This window comes from Otolemur garnettii, unplaced genomic scaffold, assembly GCF_000181295.1.
Source record: "Otolemur garnettii isolate 467f Iridium unplaced genomic scaffold, OtoGar3 scaffold00032, whole genome shotgun sequence".
Classification (NCBI taxonomy): Eukaryota; Metazoa; Chordata; class Mammalia; order Primates; family Galagidae; genus Otolemur; species Otolemur garnettii.
In genome coordinates, this window is record NW_003852427.1 from 5,053,306 (window position 1) to 5,072,433 (window position 19,128).

The 19,128-nt window shown below is 47.0% G+C and overlaps 1 protein-coding gene across 1 annotated transcript in view; it reads right to left on the reverse strand.

The window, feature by feature from the left end:
* The window catches only part of KY (kyphoscoliosis peptidase), a 55,664-nt gene extending 39,103 nt beyond the window's left edge, over positions 1-16,561 (reverse strand). Inside the window, 4 exon segments of the mRNA XM_003789409.2 lie at positions 3,864-3,892; positions 9,393-9,516; positions 13,135-13,197; positions 16,426-16,561. Coding sequence (XP_003789457.1) covers positions 3,864-3,892; positions 9,393-9,516; positions 13,135-13,197; positions 16,426-16,561 — 352 coding nt within the window.
* Between the last annotated feature and the right edge of the window lie 2,567 nt (positions 16,562-19,128).

Below are 19,128 nucleotides of genomic sequence, written 5' to 3' on the forward strand. Positions count from 1 at the left end.
CTGGGTAGAGGGCTGTGGCATCATAGCTTATAGCAACCTCCAACTCTTGGGCTCAAGTGATCCTCTTGTCTCAGTTTTTCTATTTTTAGTAGAGACAGGGGTCTAGCTTTTTTGCTCAGGCTGGTTTTGAACTCATGAGTTCAAGCAATCCACTTGCCTTTGCCTCTCAGAGTGCTAGGATTACAGGCATGAGCCACCACACCCAGCCTAAACTTATACTTTATGAAAGTAGAGAAATAATAGCAAATGAAATCCAAGGCAAGCAAAGGAAGGAAATGATAAAAATAGTAGAATAAATTAGTGAAATGAAAAATGATAACAACAGAGAAGAATAAATGAAACCAAAAGCTGATTCTTTTAAAAGAATTAAAAAGCAATAAAATTGATAAACCTCTAGTTATAGTCACCAAGAAAAAAAGAGGTAAGACACAAAGTAGGAGTCAAGACATGGACATCAGGAATGAAATGGAGGCTACCATTGTGGATGCTCACATATACTGAAATAATAATAAAGGGATACTATAAAAAACTCTATGTGCACAAATTCTATAGCTTAGATGAAATAGACCAAGTCCTTAAAATTCACAAACTGCCATAAACACTCATGCAAGAAGATAATCTAAACATTCCCATATCTATTTTTAAAATTAAACTTGTAGTTTAAAAACCTCAAAAAAAAAAAAAAAAAAGCCAGGTCCAGATGGTTTCAGTGGTAAATTCAAACAAACATTAAACAAAAAAAGAAAGACTTCTTTATAAGATCATTCAGAAAACAGAAGAGTAGTGAACACTTAACAACTCATTTTAAGAGGCTAGAATTAAGCTGATACTAAAACCAGATAAAGACAAGGAAAGAACACTACAGATCAATTTCCTGAACATAAACATAAAAATGTTCAAGAAAATATTTTAAAATTAAATGCAGCAATATAGTAAAAGAATAATAAACTATAATCATGAGTGGTTTATCTTGGAAATGCAGAACTGGTTTAGTATTTGAAAATCAGTGAATGTAATTCACCATATCAACAGGCCAAAGAAGAAAAACTGTGACATGATATCTATTGGTATAGAAAAAGCATTTGACAAAATTTAATACTAATTCATGATAAAACACCACGACAAACTAGGAATAGGATAGAACTTTCTCAATCTGAAAAAGGGCATCTGCAAAAAGCATACAGTAGTTCATAACAACATATTTAATGTTGGAAAATGGTTAATGATAACTACATACCATTGGGAACAAGTCATGATGTTCACTTTCACTGCTCCTAATCACAATGTACTAGAAGTCCTACCCAGTGCAATAAGACAAGAAAAAGAAATAAGAGTCATACAGATTGGAATGGAAGAAATAAAACCATCCTTATTCCTAGATGATATGTCTGTTTACATAGGAAATCCCAACTAATCTATAAGAAAAAGAGCCTAGAACTAATAAGTGAGTTTAGCATGGTTACAACGTACAAAATTATCACACAAAAATCAATTTTATTTCTCTATATTGGCAATAAGCAATTAAAATTCAAATTTACAAACAATCATTTCCCTTAGCTCCCAAAATTGAAATACTTAGGTGTAAATTAAACACCAAAAAACAAAAAATCCAGCAGTGGCTCATGCCAGTAATTGCAGAAGTTTGGGAGATCAAGGTGGGAGGATCTCTTCAGGTCAGGAGTTCGAAATCATTCTGGGAAATGTAATGAGAATCTGTCTCTAAAATATAGGCATGGTGGTGTATACCTGTAGTCCCAACTACTTGGGAGGCTAAGGTGGGAGAATCTATTGAGCCCAGGAGTTCGAGGTTACAGTGAACTATGATTAGGCCACTGTACTCCACTGCCACCTGGGCAACAGAGAGAAAAAAAAGTCAACAAACCCCAAGAAACAAGTGCAGAATTGTATGCTGAAAACTATGGAACATTAAACAAATTAAAGAGGACTTAAATAAATAGGGAGACATCCCATATTTATGAATCAGAAAACTCAATATTGTCAAGTTGGTAATTCTCTTAATGAATCTACAGATTTAATGCAACTTCAATCAAATTCCAGGGAGGAATTTTGTAGAGATAGACAAGGTGATTCTAAAATTTGGATGCAAAGAAACTAGAATAACCCAACCAATTTTGAAAAAAAAAAAAGATTCACACGATCTGATTTTAATAAACTGTGTTAATAAAGCTACAGTTTGATATTGGCAAAAGGATAGATCAGTAGAATGGAATAGTCAAGAATAGGCTGAGGCAAATATGGCAAAATTATTTTTTACAAAAGTGCGAAGGAAATCCAATTTGAAAAAGGGCAAAAGAACAGATATTTTACCATAAAAGAGATTATAGATGGAAAATAAGCACCTGAAAAGATGTTGCACCTCATCAGCTATTAGGAAAAGGCAAATTCTCATAAAACCATGAGATATCACATTGATTAGAAAACCAATAATATACAGTTGAGCCTTGAATAACACAGGTTTGAACTGCATGGGTCCACTTACACACGGCTTCTTTTCAGAGTCCAGTGTTTGTGGGATGCAAAACCTGCATGTACAAAGGGCCAACTTTTCGTTTCTGCAGAGCAGGGTGGATTGACTGTGCAGACTTGAGTATGTGTGGATTTGGTTATACGTGGGTAGTCCTGGAACCGATCCCCCACATACACACATACAAAGGGATGACTGTAATTTAAAAATGGTGACAATATCATATGCTAACAAGGATGCAGAGAAACTGGGTCTCATATATTGCTGGTGGGATTGTAAAATAGAACAGTCACTCTGCAAAACAGTTTGGCAATTTCTTATACAACAAAACATGTATTTAGCATACAACCTAAAAATTGTACTCTTGGGCATTTATCTCAGAGAAATGAGAACTTATGTTCATGCAAAACCCATACACAAATGTTTATATGTCAGCTCTATTCATTATCACCCCAAATCAGAAATGACCTAAATATCCTTCAATGAATGCATGAATAAAAAACCATCCACATGGAGGAATAGTTCTAAACAATACAAAGGAATGCTGAGGAGTGACAGGAAGTTTAGAATACACACAAGAGAATTTGGGGGGAAGAATACAACTGCTCTATATCCTGATACAGTGGTGAATACATGCATCTATGCATGTGTTACAACTCAAAAGTACATACCATGAAAATACAATTTAACTGTATGTTAATTTAAAATAAAGTAAAAATAAAGATAGCAACCACACAAAAATACCCTAAGCAGAATTAAAACAAAAACTTGGATGGTACAGAAAGATATAAAGTAGAAAGCAAAAATTCTTTTAAGACTTAATTTCTACATTTAAAAATCCAAAGCAAGATTATAGTAAACATGCTTTTTTTTTTTGTAGAGACAGAGTCTCATTCCATCACCCTCAGTAGAGTGCTGTGGCATCACAGCTCATAGCAACCTCCAGCTCCTGGGCTTAGGCAATTCTCTTGCCTCAACCTCCCAAGTAGCTGGGACTACAGGCCCTACCACAATGCCTGCTATTTTTTTTGTTGTTGTTGTTGCAATTTGGCCAGAGCCGGTTTGAACCTGCCACCCTCGGTATATGGGGCTGGCGCCCTACACGCTGAACCACAGGCGCCGCCCTAAACATGCTTTTTGTAATCTGGTTTCTTCATTTAAATCTTTAGTTAAAAGTGAATATAAAAAAATAAAAAATAAAAAGTGAATATAGCCATATGTCATCATTTTAAAAAACTTGCTGAGCAAAAAATAAAAAATAAAAGTGAATATAGCCATATGTCATCATTTTAAATGACTGCATAGCGCTCTATTTTATAGATGACTTATAATCCAGGTAAACAATTCCTTTTTGTTAGAGATTTGACTTTTCCCAAACATTTTGCTATTAAGAAACAATGATGCAATCTGCATTCTGACACATGCATCTTTACACACTTCGCAACTCGGTTCCTTGAATATGCAACAAAGAGCATGGAGATATTTAAGGCTTTTGTTATATATTGGCAATCTTTTCTCATAAATGATTCAATTATTTATGATCTTACCCACAGTGAAAGAGAATGGCCATTTTACTCACTCTTGAGGTGCTTTATCAAAAAATTGGCCAAAATTCTTTATACTGCTTCTCAATAAGAGCTCTTTTATTCCACCCCTTGAGTTTGGGCTGGCCTTAGGACTTGGTTTGGCCAATTAACACACAGCAGAAGTGACGTACAAGTTCTAAGCCGAGGCCTCAAGAGACTTTGCAGCTTCCCTTGTTCTTGGGATCCCAGCCACAGTTGCCATGTGCATCCAGGCTGTGGATGAGAGGCCATGTGGAGCAGAGCAGGGCCTCCCCTGTGAGGCCATCCCAGACCAGCTGGTCTCTAGCCAACCCACCAGCAGACAATAAGCACCAGAAGCAAGCCCAGCCAAGGTCTGGATCAGCTGGTTATGGCTCAGATGAAAAGAACGCCCAGCCGACCTGCAGACTTGTGAGCCCACAAACACTTATTAAGTTTGCTGAGTTTTGTGGTGGTTGATAATGTAAAAATAGATCATGGATACACTTATTGATGTTTGATTTTAGCTTTTAAATTTTTATCAATAAGTAATGATACCTTGTACGTTTGTTTTGTACATTTCTTTAATTTTTAGTGTCATTCTTTGTATATATTTATAGTTAAATTCTTATTTCATGAATTGGTATTTTCCTTTTGATTTATTATTTTTTCCTTATTGATTTTGAAAGAGCTCTGTTTACTAAGGCTTTGCCTGCTAAATGTGTTGCAATTATTTTTCCTAGAGTAACAATAGTGTACCTCATAAACTTGCTCTGGGTGCCAAAGATGGTAATTCTCAAATCATTTAAAAAGATACAACATGGCCTCTCCAGGCGTTTACTTTGAAGGCATTGACATTCATTTTGAAGCCCAGTTCCTAGTGCAATCTCTGTCAGAGAAAATTAACCCTATAAATCTATACCTAAGATGTTCAAGGCCTAATTCAGTTCTGATCGTGGGATTGGGTGACATCACCACCCATCAGGAAATACTTCCCGTGTGTCTTCCTGTGGTGCATTGGGCCTGGGAGGCCTGTTCCCCTTTGTCTTTTCACTTTCTCCACCTGAAAAACATTCTGAAGTGTTTTTCAAAGTGGGTGCCAAGTAGTACTTGGCTACAAGATGCCTTATGAAGAATGAATTGAGAAACATGCCCACTCTCTTCTTTCTTGTAGGTCACACAATGCTCTGAGAAGGTCTGCAGCAAAAATACTCTATTCAACCTAGCACTGTTTTGTCAGACACAATTTGGAAAATGCTGGACTGGAACCATCTGCATAAACTTAGGGAAGCTGCACAAGTGAATGACTTGTTGGCATAGGGTTCAACAACAAACCTCTTTCCCAAACTTCTCATAACATCCAGGTACTTCCAGGGTCATGTCTCTCTGTCAAAGAATGATCGAGCTGAAAAACAAAATGTTGTGAAAGCCCTTCTAGGCCTGGGTTGGTGAGGTGGTCTCATGTTCAGAACATGGCTCTGGCCTGGAATCTCCATTTCTAATTCCGTTTCTCCTCTCTGCAATTCCTCTTTCTACTTGGATAGGGGCAAGGTCCAATATTTTCCTGAATCCCACTTCCTGGCTCTCCCCCACAGCTGTGTTGCTGATAGCATTCCTTCAAAGGGATTAGCCAAGTTCTCAGCCTCCCTGATGCATGGGGGAGTGTGGTTCCTGCTCTCACCTACAGCTGTGCAAGGACATACTGGGCCTGGGCTGGGCACATTGTGTCAAGGTGAGCATCATTCACAATATAGCTTCATGCTTCCTAAAGGCACGAAGCAGAGGGAGAGTCTGCTTGCATCAAACAAAACTCTTAATTTAAGAAAAAACATATTAATATGACCAGTCTCTAATTACAGAGATGGGATATCATTCAGAGCAAAATTCATAGTCAGATCTAAACCGTAAGTACAACCAGGTACCATTACACCAATCTTGACCATTGGCTATCACGACCAAACTTAAGGGTGGCCCTTCTTGGGACTCCAGGCCACCTGGCTGGCCTCCCTGAGGGACCGCTCCCCAGCACTACCAGTTAACAACCAAATCACATTTCTGGAGCTGCTGCTCTGTTCGTCTTAGTAAAAGTGCATCAGTGATTATTTTCTGCCAACCCTAAGAAGTGGCTCCCAGGCCCTTTTCCCAGACCCCACTATCTCTCCTTGCTGTCCCTGCCCTCTCAGAAACAGAGATGGGCACAGACAAGCCCAAGCATGTCTCCCTGTGCACTGCCTGGGGTCTGCCATTTGCTCAGTCAGTATATTTCCCTACCTGACGTCTTCTCTCCAGATTTCTTCAGGTTTCAATCAGGATTTATGTAAAGGCCTAATTTGCTCAGAACACCTAATGCAGGATGGCAAACAGGTCTCGTGTTGTTCATTAACTCTGACTGATTGGAAGTGGCTGCCTGAAGCGATCAATTAACAAAGACGGTCAGGGGTGGGTTTGTGTGTGTGTGTGAGTGCACGTGTACATGACTGTATGTGTGTATGTAGGGACCGTGAGTTCATGGGAGATGCTTGCGATTACTGGCTTAAGGTGCTTGTTAACTTTCTACAATAGTTTGCCACATTTACAACCTAGATTTTTCGCCTTATAATTTTTTCCTGCAGTAGCTGAGTGTCAGGAAAACCTTAGCTAAGCCATTTATAATTTTAAAAACATTCTTAAACAGACCCTGGCTGGTGTTCAACAAAGACACGGTGCGGTTAAGTGAGTTGTGACATCTCAGAAACAAGCAAGTTGGATGGTGTCAGGGACTGCCCAGCTCTGTAGAGCACCAACACAGGTGGAAATGTGTGCAGGGCGCACAGCCTGCACCCTCTGAGTGAGCTCAGCACACACCTGAATGCCTGGGAGCCAGGCACACACGCTTCTCTCTGCTCTTTCTCTTCAGCCCAGATTTGCTCATTGGGAAACATTTTGCTCCAACCTTTTATTTTTCTCCACTGCATGTTGAAGGAGCAGGAGTTGTCTTGGGTCATGCATTAAATACAAAAACACTAACAAGAGCCGATTAGCAAAAAAAGGGTCTATTCATACTTTTCATGATATCTAACACCACAGATAAGCAAAAACGTCCTCACAAAATCAGCATGCAGGCCCATGGGCTGCAAGGGTGGACCCCCTGAATGGCCCAGTCACACTCAGATTAGAAGCCAGTACATTGAGGTAGACTCCCAGGTCCTGAGAGCACTACCCTGGGTGCCTCTGACTTGTCCCTTACTGCCCCGCCTGCCCTTGCTTCCCTCCCTCTCCACCCCATGGCCCTGCTCCCTGCCCCCTGCACACAGGCCACACTCTCTGCTGCCTGGGAGCCCTGGAGCCCTCACACCCACTGCTTCCCCTGCTGGAAGCTCTTCCCTAGGTGCCCACATGGTTTGCTCCCTCATCTCCATCCTCGTTCCAATGTCCCCTTTGCAGTGAGGCCTGTCTCACCTAATTTTTAATGTCGCCTATAGTAGACTGAATAATGGCTTTTAAAGATGTCCATGTTGAAATCCCCAGAACCTGTGAACATTGCTTCATATGGCAAAAGGGATCATGCAGATGGGATTAATTTAAGGATCTTAAAATGGGGAGATTATCCTGGGTTATGCGGCTGGGCCCTAAAGGCAATCACATATATTCTTATAAGAGGGAGATAAAGGGAGATTTGACTACTTCTAAGGTGGAGAGGCAATGTGACAATAGAAACAGAGACTGTAGGAACACAACCACAAGCCAAGGAATGCCAGCTGCTTCTAGAGGCAGGAAGAGGTGACAAATGGATTTTCCTCTAGAGCCTCCAGAAGGAGCCAATCCTCTGACACTTTGATGTTAGCCCAGTGTAACTGATTTCAGGTTTCTGGACCAAAGAGAATAAATTTGTATTGTTTTAAGCCACCAGACTTGCGGAATTTGCTATAGCAGCTGCAGGAAATGAATCCATAACCCTGCACACCCTTCCCACCCCATGCCCGTATACCCCACCCCCATCAGCCGTCCTGCTTTATTCCTCCGCGGCCTATTATGACTCATTCTATTTTACTTGTTAGGATTGTCTGTCTTCCCTCACTAGGACATCAACTCTGTGAGGACAGGAGGCTTTGTCCGTTTTGCTCACTTAATAAGATAAGTGGTCACTCATTTACTCTCACAGCAAGGACTTGTTCTATGGTCTGAGTCTTGTTCTGTGGTGAGCTGTGTGCAGTTGAGTCTATTTCAGACAATCAGTGGGGGCTCAGCTTGTCCTTGTGGTGCTCAGGGCAGGTAGCAGGTCTCAATGGGCCTCAGAGTGAGCTCTAAGGCTTGTCCTGGAACTGTATTGTAAGGAATTCTGACCTAAATGGATACTGACCCTGACTGCAAGGAGAGACAGCTCCCTCATGCTGGTGACCTGGGCTGGCAGGCCCTTCTTCACTATCTATCAGTGCCTAGAGATGCTGGGCCAGTCCATATTTTGGAGAGCAATTCTCTGTCGGTGCTCATCTCCCAGGGCTTTCAGGGTCCTCCTGCTTCGTGAGGTGGGGAGGATGCCACTGCCCCCAAATGTGATCAGACAATGTCCTCACAGGTTGGGGCATCAGCACCAACAGCAATTAAGGTGAACTTAGGGTTGGGCTTGTAAGAACTCTAAGACACCAGGCCCCAGTCTTTAATGCAGAGCAGTTAACCAAGATGGTCTAACCTGGCCTCACCTCCAGTCATGGCTATGGAGCCTGCCTGTCCCTTCCTATCAAGTTCTCAAATCCACTCAACTACCAAGTCACTGATGCCCTCGCCTGCCCTTCCCGAGCCCCCAGAGCCTGTCCCTGAAAAGCAAGAATTCTTAGGGAAGGGCCCTCTCCCTCCATCTTGCTGCAGTAAACTCATGCTGGGTAGAATGTCCTGGGAGGAACTGCTATGACTCATGACAAGGGAGAGCTTGGATGAGCCAGCAGGGAGGCCAGTGCACAGGGAGCTGTGGGCACAGAGCCATATGAAGGGTAACAGCTGAAGCCTAGCTGCGCTTGAAGGGTGGCGGGGATCAGACTGCCCAGCTCTGATTCTTGCTGGGCATGTGATCTTGGACACATGAAAGACAGTCTTTCCAAGCCTCAGCTTACTCATCTATAAAATGAGGATACTAAGAGTACTCATCCAACAGGATTGCTTAATAAATGTTAACTATAGTGAAGACAGTGATGGTGAAGATGATGACAGCAGTGAGCTCTGTGGCCCAAGGACTTTGTTTCTTGATCCCATCATAGGGTAGACACTGAGCCTGCAGCTTCATTGCTTCCCATAGGATGCAGGGAAAGGAAAAGATGCTCCAACATCCACAGGGCAGAGAGGACCCTGCTCCCTGCAGCCTGAGCTCCACAGCCCAGGCTGTCTCTGGCTGGGGCAGCAGATCTGGGTACACAGCCACAGGAGAGGTCGTGACTAACTGCGATCACTTACCTTGGTTGTCATAGGAAGTGATGACCTGGGGCTGCTGAAGGTGCTGCTTTTCCGCCAGGTTTCCTATTTAAGGAAGACAGAGAGGCCTACAATGACCACTGGGACCACATTGGAATTTTCCTTGGGCATAGCAGGGAGCTGTGTGTGTTTGCAAGAAAGGCGTGCTGGTGGGGGCCAAGTGTATTTACAGGTCTAAACCTGTGTGCATGGCTGTGAACCAACAGCTACACACATGAACATGGAGGCAAATGCCTGTGAACCTGTGTGCACACACCCTCACCTCTCAGCAGGTGCCAGCCCATGCTGGTTTTCTTCTCAAGCCTTCCATGGTCTATGTAGCCATAATTCTTCACTTTGGTGTTAACAGGCAGTTTCCCAAGCACTTTGCCATACACAGATGCCTCCCTAGTCTTCACACCTCTCTGTGGTAGAGGCTGGGAGGTTCTAACCTGGGATTTGAACCCCAAGTTCTCTGACTCCTTCTGAGAAAAAGGAGCCAGCTGCCTCCTACGCCAGCCTAGGAGTTGGGATGATTGTACACTTTGGTTCAGTTTCACAGACATCTGCATGGCACCCACTATATCCAAGTTCTCTTCACACACTGGGAATATTTCTGCCCCTGGGACACAGAGATGTCCTCAGAGCCCAGGGCGGTCAGGCTGTGATGGAGAGATAATTAATTCATGGCATAGACTAACCTGCCCCTCCCGTAGGAAGCGTGACCATTTTTGCATCCCCTCTTTACAGTTCAGGCTGTGGCCTGGTCTTACTGAGGCTGCCCTTGAACCTCTGCTTCAGAGGAAAAGGGAAAGGGCTGGCCAAGGTAGTTCACCAAAGGTTCCCCCACCATCACCACCCTTGCCTGCCATCATCTTCCTCTGGCATTCCTCTGGTCTGCACTGCACTTGCCACTGGAAGTGACCACTGGGACCAGTGCCTTGGTCTGGGAACAAGCATGCCTCTGGGGTATTGTCCTGAACAGGTTCCATCAGATGACTCCATGTGTACCCAACTAGATGGCCACTCAGTGCTCCCCATGCCTTGGCCCAAGCAGAAGCCAATCAATGTGGATGAGTGGGGCACTGAGCTAGCTGGTCTTGACTAGGGAATCCATCTGTCAGGGTCTTGACCTAGAAAAGCCTGCCTGCTCTCGCCTTCTATGAACAGGCCCAGTCAGAGCCCTGCACCCCCTGTTAGTCAGCCAAGGGCCAGGTCCATGGTATGTGCCAACAGAGAGTAATATGGTATGCTGGGCTGGAGACCCAGGCCAGACTCAGGTGAGGGCAGGGAGGCTGCCTCCTGCGGTCACAGCTGGCAGCATCTCAGCTGACTGAGGGAGGAAACAGGATCTGGGAAGGGAATCCTCCAGGAGGGTGATTGGCTGGCATAGCTGCTGTGGGGTATTTATAGTCGGGGCTGCGCAGTTGGTATCCCTGTAGCTGTGGGGTGTCAGTCCCTGTGCTGCTAGGCAGACTTCAGCCAGGACTAAGGAAAGCAGCCAATCACAGCAGGGGAGGCCCGTTGCTGGGCAAGCTATGGGGGTGGGAGGTGGGGTGGGGTGGGATGGTTGGCTCAGCCCAAACACCTGCTGCCTGAAAGAGTTTGGAACACTCCAGGCTACCCCTACCCGGCCAATGCCCCAACCCGAGCAGTGCACAGGGCAGCTAGAGGGGGAACATGTGCCCTTTTGGATCAGCCCCATGTTCAGCCTCGTTTGTGCACACGCCACCAGCACATGCCATCAGCTGCTTCCTTCTCAGATGAAAGCATCCAGTTACCAGGGCTGGGCGGCCTGCTGGTTACCATGGCTGGGTGCCTTGGACACCAACAAGGCAGGTATGAGGAAAAGTCAGCTTCCAAACATGTACCCATAATCTCAACATCAGAAAACATAGAAAGAAGCTATCATTTCAATTTCTGCATGCATGTAAATGTGCCATTTGAAAAATAAATAAAATTCTGCTTAACACATATTGGTGTAGTGGCAGAACCATCATGTTTTATGGACTCAAGTCCTCTGTAGAACCTCTCTCCAGTTCTCATAGCAGTTTTGCAACAACTACTTTAATAGTCCTCTATTAGCTGACACATGGTACTAAGACTCACTTCATGTCTTTTACAAGAGTCTTGTGATAGTCACTGTGTTGTGTTGTATTTTTTCAACTAATCCTCTCCCAAATCAGAAGCCTGGAAGATGGTAAAAATAGGATGAATTCAGTATATTTTAATCCTCTCCTGATGGAATAACCATTCCTGAGAAGCCCAAAGATGATATCAGACATCCCCCGCAAGGTAAGAGAGAGCTACAGTAAACAAAGATGCTGTGTCTCTTTGCTCCCACGCAGCACAGGCCTAGAAGGCATGCCCTGCATGCTCACTTTTGTGGTCGACAGCTCTCTGGAGGTCTGATTCACTACCCCATGCAGATGCTAGCTCAGGCATCTACTTCAGTGGAGCTAAGCCTGCCATGACTACTTTCTCTTGGCCCCACTAGCAAGGTTAAGGAAACCATTGAACCCCCACACACCATCTACTAGGACACAGAGGGGTGGCTCTCCTGGCATGTCTCAGGGGTGACCCCTACCCATGCGCAAGGCAGGAGGCAGAGGAAAGCTCTTCACCTCCAGCATGTGGAGACTCAGCTGCAGTGAATATAAGTTCCAATTATTTTAACGAAGCCCCTTGAAGGCAGCATTGTTGGCTGTCTTAGTCTACTGTTTCATCCCCAACATTTAGAATTGTGCCTGGCATAAAGTGCTACAGACATTGGTTGAGGGGATGAGTGACTGAATTTACTCTTAGAACTTTGTCCTTCCTTCATTACTGTTAGAAGGATGGCAGAGCATAGCTATTCAGTCTTACTCATTTGCTGTCCTGTTTCCCCACTTGGGGAGGGTCATGGAGGGTGGTTCCTTTAGACTTACATTTGAAGAGCCAGTTGTCTGATCCCAGGGCTCACAGGGCTGGGGTCTCTTGAAGCCCCCTCTAGGGGCTCTGGAGTAGAGGTCTGATTGTTATTACAATTCCCACATGCCACTGTGCACTGTCACAGAAGTCTGTCTCTGGAGGCTGGGCTACTGAATCTCTGAAGGGCACAGAATAAGGGCCATCATAGGTGACCCATCCATAACATTCCCTGAGAGATTCTGGGCTGCAGGGGCCACAGACACCTGGCACCAGAGAGAAGAGGCTTTGAAAGCTGACTTCTTGATTTCCAGCCAGTAGGGAGCTATAAAACCCTTGAGTGATGTCTCCCCAGGCCTCATGTAATGCTGTCCCAAGGCAGACCACTGTTCCCTCTATTGGGAAACATTTCCAAAAGATGGGTGGCTTGCATGACATGAGAGGCCCTACCTCCCATAGAAGCACATTCAAACCTCACCATCCCAAGTATTGCCAAGTCCTCCCCTATAGTTCAGCCAGCAACCAAGTGGGTGACCAAATTCAAGGTATTGCTCTTCAGATACAGCCTCCAGAGACCGACAGACCTGATACCAGGAGACACTTCCCATGGTCACAGTGGACCTAGAGGCCTGGCTAGACCAGGAGCAGCCACTTTCTGCTCAGTCGGCCAGTCTATGGGCCAGTCTTCAAATGAGTGAAACCCAGTCCTTCTGATTATTATTCAACATACTGAATCCTAGAGACTGAAGAAAAAATAAAAAGAAAAAGAGAATTTACCATGGAGGTCATTTCCTTCTAATTTCTGCCATCTTCGGACTCCATTTCCAACACCTTGGAATCCTGTGAAACAACAATGTTCTCTGAGGGGGAGACCCTGGGCAAGTGAGTGTACCAACTGCAGACTGATCTGTGTTAAAATAGGGCAGGTGGTGCTTGGCTGTCTTGGGATCTGAGAGAGGCTGCCCATGAATGAGATGCAGTTTGGGGAATGAAAGCAACCCTCAAAATTCAAAGCACTAAAAAATGTCAAAACAGTTTTCAAGAGTGGTGAGACTCATTATCACAGTCATTCAGGGAAAATTTCTGATGTCTAGAATTCAGAATTTCTGATGTCTAGAATTTCAGAATCTCTGATGCAGATTTTCCACTTTCACATCTCCACCACATAAATATAAAAGCACTATTTTAGAAGATGTGTGCTATCCATTTTGCCTGCCTATTTCTGTAGATGGTGAGTCCCCAACTGCTAGAGTGTAGACATTGGGTGGGGGTGGGTAAATACTGCCTATCCCTATGGGGATGGGAAGCTACAGTTGCCTGCTCTCCCAGCCTCCCTTGCAGCTTGAACATGGACACATGTGGCCCAGCTGTGGCCAATCAGATGCACCTGTGTCCTATTCTGTCTGGAGACCTGGTGATGCAACAGGAAGGGAAAGGAAGCGCTCGCTCTGGCGGTGGCTGTAAGCGGTAGCTGCAAGGTCAAGTTCCTGGCACAGCAATAGTATACATTCTGGCAGCAGGAGCTGCTGCAATAAAATTGAGTTCCTGGCACAGAAAGAGCGTCTAGTGCTCCTCGGTGGCTGCAGGGGTTTCCTCACCAGATGAGCTCTGTGGTGCTGTTCCTGGAATGTGAGCCTCAAGTCCAGTTCTCAGCCCTTTCAATTATATAGACATCCCCACTCTCTTCTTTTCTGCAGAGTCCTCCAAAGTCAGTGTCTGTGGCTTACCACTTGGGACTCTGAGTGACACACTCATGCAGTGGAATACACAAATCACATAGACTTTTGGTATAAAACCTAAGGCTTTGAAGCTCCTTCAGAGTAGCTGCAGGTAGATTTGGGGTACCTCCTCCACTGCTACATGAATACATGCACTTTCTTCTCTGACAGGAGTTGAGGCTTCTGGGCACATTTTTGAGAAGCACTGCTCTAAGGAAATGGTTGGCAGATGCTAGGGCCCTAGAGAAATGAGAGAGAAAATCTGCTGGCCTTGCAGCCCAAATCCCTGGGGGCTTAGCCTGTCCATACTCTCCTTGCCTTTTGTCCCTCTGATTCTTTTCTGCCTCCAAGCCATAGCAGCAAAAGCCACCTGGTTACAGCTTCACTCTGTCCTCTGCATTGGGACAGTAACCGAGTTTTGACATTTTGGGACATGGAGCACAGGGCCCCCTTTGCAGAGCCAAGGAAGATCTGCTCCCCAGTGAAGAAGCTGAAACACAGAGGAGACAGGAGGAGGTGTCTGAAAGTGGGTGTGGGTTTGCTGTGGGTCTTTGCACCAAAGAGGGGCCTTGGAACAAGTTAGTCCTTTTTAGCATTTTCCTCCCTTAGTCTGTGTCTGGAGGAGTGGGTCTGCAAGCCAGCTCGGCCTGGGGTCATCTGGTTATCATCACTGCCCAGCAGCCATCAGAAGCCATTCACATTCCCTCTGCTCTAATGCAGAACTGATTGTGAATAAGTGACGCAGGTCTCTCTGCTGTCCTTCATGGCATCTGTGAGAAACTTCCATTGGGATAATATTTACAGAAAAATGCCAGCAGAAAGGGCCCAGCAAGTAGGAGTCTTTCTTCCCCTGAGGCATGGCGGTAAGTGGTCTTGAGTTTTGGGGGAAGGGGTCTGTGCTAGGTGTCAGACACGTCTCAAGGCAGTCTCAGTACCTAGCATTTCCTGGGCTCCTCTGCATTTGTTTTGCCCTCTCTAGTGTCAGAGCTTTTAGCAAAGATGGGCTGAGAGGTGCCTGGAGAGATGGGGACTCATTGGCTGACCTATTACTGGGCCTCACCACACAGGGGGATCTCATTTCTATGGAGAAGCTGATGACCTCTGCTGATTTTCTAAGGACATTTACCCTGGGTGGGCCATTTCCCCTTCTCCCAGGATCAGCTGTAAGAACTAAAGAACACTTATCTCAAACAATTCCAGGCTCCCAAATCTTCCTGATACTGGAGCACCTGTCAACATAGCCCTCCAGAATCTATTTAACTTTCCCTGGCCTACCTCCCTAAGAGGTCTCCAGGTGCTTTGGAGGCGGCTGGAGGAGGCAAGGCCATCCACAGCACCACTGCTTTAGCAAGGCACATGGAAGGTGGATGTTCAACCTGCACAGAGTCTTTGGGGACAGAAGAGCCAGCGACAGAGTAGCAGCAGGAACTCAAAGGAGCTCAAGAGCAGGAGAAGAGGTAGGAGACAAAATTCATCTTCCCACATAAGCTATCAAGCATAGCTCCTAAGCGCTGGCACACGATCACCCATACACCAGCCTCCAAAAAGGCTCTGGACCCAGGACTCGCGGTTCCCAGACTTCTCAGGGGCTTATTTAGGTCCCACTATTATCCATCTGTACTCTGTACTTCTTACTGTGTCCTGTCATCTTGTCTAGAGAACACAGAACCTGGGTCCTGCTTTCCACGATCACTTTATAAACAGTCTCCTTATTTGCCAATCTACCCTTTACCAGGAAGTCGGCAGGACAAGTGCAACTGATGGATAAGCGCAAGTGGGGAGAGCAGATTTTAAACCTTGCCCTACACAAGCCTGTGTTCCTTTTACCCCTTTTGTGCCTTCTCTCTGTAGGAAGCCGGGAGAGAGGCTCAATAGACGGGAAACTGAGGTTGGAAATTGTACAAGGCCACTAGGGGAGCGCCTCATCTCAAAGTCGGACTCAAAAAGGGGTTTCCCAGTGTCCCCGGTGCCCTGCAGAGTGCTATGGGGGTGGGAGCAGGCCTGAGGTTCTGGCCCGCTCCTTTCAGGGCATCTCCCAACCCTGATCTGTGCCCTTCAGGGAGTGGCTGTGAGAAAACAGGCTCCCCCGGGGGGACTGAAGCACCCACCGGCTTGCACCGGGAGTCAGTTTAGGGCAATCGCCAGGCTGCGCGTTGCCACGGGACTGCGTGTTACCACGGGACGCCGGTGCCACCGCACGGAGGCGAAGTTGGCGGTGGGGAAGAGGGGTTAGGCTCGCTGACCTCGACTGGGGTTGCGTGGGGCGCCCCCCGGCGGGCGGGCCCTAGGACGAGAAGGGCTAGGCGGCCGAAGTGGTCGGGGCCCGGGGCTTAGGCCAGGCGCGCGTTACCTCCGCGGCGCTGCAGCAGCGTGCCCGGGTCCGCCTGCTGGTCTGAGTGCGTACTCTGTGCGGCGCGCCGCTTCTCCGAGTGCACGATCAGCAGCATGTCGATAGACACCGCGTTGATGTCCTTCTTCAACTCCATGGTGCCGCCTCCCTCCCGACTAGGGCGCTGCGGCCGCTCGGTAGGCTGCTTGCGCTGCAAATGGCCCCCTGCGCGCCGCTGCCCCGCGCCGGAGAGGGCGAGGGCGCGGGAGAGGGCGCTCCCCCGCCGCCGGAGCCTCTGGGCGCCGCGTTTCGCTGACTCTGCCAAACATGCCATTAAGGCCCGCCCGAGAGGGCGCTACCCTAATGAAGCGGCTCTAAGTCACCTTTGAAAGGAAATCCCCGGCCGAGCCCTGACCTGCACCGTGGAGGCAACGGCAGAGGCGGCCTGTTCCAGAGCCTCCTTCCTTCCCCACTCCCTAACTCCGCCGGTGCACTCGAAACTTCGATGCTGAGCTCTAGGCCTGTGTTCCCACTGGCTGAGCACTGCCTCATCTCCAAGATCTCTAGAGGTTCCCGAGAGTGCTTCTGAGAAGTCTCCGGCAAATACAGAAATTGCATGGTGCTGTCAGCATTGAGATAAGGAAGGGATAAGGAAGGGCCCGGATTGAATGGCAAGATGTGCAGATACTGGCAGGGCTTTCGCCTTGGCCTCACTTATTCCCCGGGTTGGTTTTGGAGGTTGACAGCTCTCTCTTTCAGAGCTAGCTGGGTGGACTGTTGGTGTCAGGACCGCTCCCAATGATGGCCCCTGCCGAACTTGAAACACGCCTGCTGTGCATTAAGCTAACAATCCTCTTTAGCCTGAAATGAAAATCGTAAAATCTCTGTCCCTTCTAGAAGCCTGGCTCCTGCTCTGGGGAAAGGGTGGAGGGAAAGAGGGGCAGGCTGGGGCACAGGGAGCTGCCGGGTGCTGTCAGGGAGTTGGACCTGAGAACGATGCCTATTTTTAGCTGGGCCTGTCCTGCCCCCCACCCCCCCTCGCACAGCAGCAGATTTTGGCTAGAGGTCTCAGGAGTGTTTACATGGCATCTGCTAGATAGCCCCAGGCACTGTAGGTCTACCCTGCTGAGGGCAGTCCCTCAGTTCAAGTTTCCACCATTAATTAATGCCCCACAGGAAGGCGTTTGCTTTGGGACCCCTCCCCACACTGCGGTATACTGAGCCCACCTTGCAGCATGAGCCTGGAAAGCTCCAGCCTTCTCTTTGGAGCAGCCTGCATCACACAGGGTGCATTCTAGTACCAGCTGTGCTATATGTTGGCCATGTGACCTTGGACCAGCCATTTCTCCTCCATTTTCTCACCCATGGCACTGGGTTGATGAAAACTCTCACAGGACTGTAGTGAGAATGCATTTAAGGTGCCTGGTACACAGTAAGTGGTCTTCAAATGATAGTTTTCATTCTTACCTTATATTAAGGGTAAGAAAAGGGAATGGTGGGATGACAAGTTAGTGATGGAGTTGGGAGTGAGAGGATCTCACGGCCATACTCATACTCTGAAGGTCTTCCTGCAATACCTGAGGCTCACAGTTTAGTCTTACATGAAGGCTGTTGCCTCATTGCATCACCACCACCCCCTCACCCACCGGGCACCTGCTCAAAGGGTTGATCACTGGTTTCCAATAAGGTTGAACTGGAGTCCCTAGGAGCTGAGCTCAGGACAGACAGGTGGAGGTATGTGAATCCCAAGGCAGGTTACTCTCTGCTACAGTGAGCCCTGTCCCATCTGTATGCATGTGTGTGTGTGTGTGTGTGTGTGTGTGCGCGCGCACACACACACACACACACCCCCTTGGGAGTCTGGCTAAGATTTGCTCTCTGTATGCATGGGGAAGAGGGAACTATGGATGACATGAAGCTCCTGAGGTCTTGGAGATTGCCAAGGCAGCTGGCGCTTAGGTCCCAGAATCCCCGCAACTGACCCCCAACACTGGGACAGTGTTGTCTAACTCTTTCAAAGGTCCGAGTGTCTAAGGTACAGAAACCAACATAAGCCCCTGTGCAGTACGTCCCTGTGGGATGGGGCTGACTGGTAGGGGGTGGGGTGGTAAGAAGCTGCAGTCCCTTTTCCCTACACTTGAATCCCCCTTCCCCAAGCCCTATTCCCCTGCTAGAGTGGGTCACCCCTGGGAACTCTGCCCTCTCCCAGAGATGCCTGGTGGGAAGGAAATGTTGACCTTGGACTGTGCCAGCCAGGATTCTCGGAAGACTGTGTGGGGCCTCCTAGCTTTCTGTTGTGTCTAAATACAAAGTCTTTGGAGTGAGATCTCTCACCCTCAGACCACTGGTAATTTTTCATCGTGGGGGCAATCCTGTGCATTGTGAGATGTTTAGTAGTCTCCCTGGCCTCTACTACTAGATGCCAGTAGTACCTATTCCCCAGTTGTGACAACCTGGAACATTCTCAGACATTGACTAGTACAGTGGTTTCTGGGGAAACAGAACTACAGTGAGAACACTGCCTTGGAGCAAACTCCTGAAATAGGGGTCGCTGTGGTTGCTCTGGGAGAGGCTGTCCAGCACCTGGACCCATCCCTGAGGTTCCTCAGTGGCTATCCATCCAGCAGCCCAGCTTCTGGGGCCTGCAGAGCTGCTCCCCGACAGGAACATGGGCAGAATGATGAGGTCCTCTTTCCATCGCCCACTCTACACCCACCCTGGTCT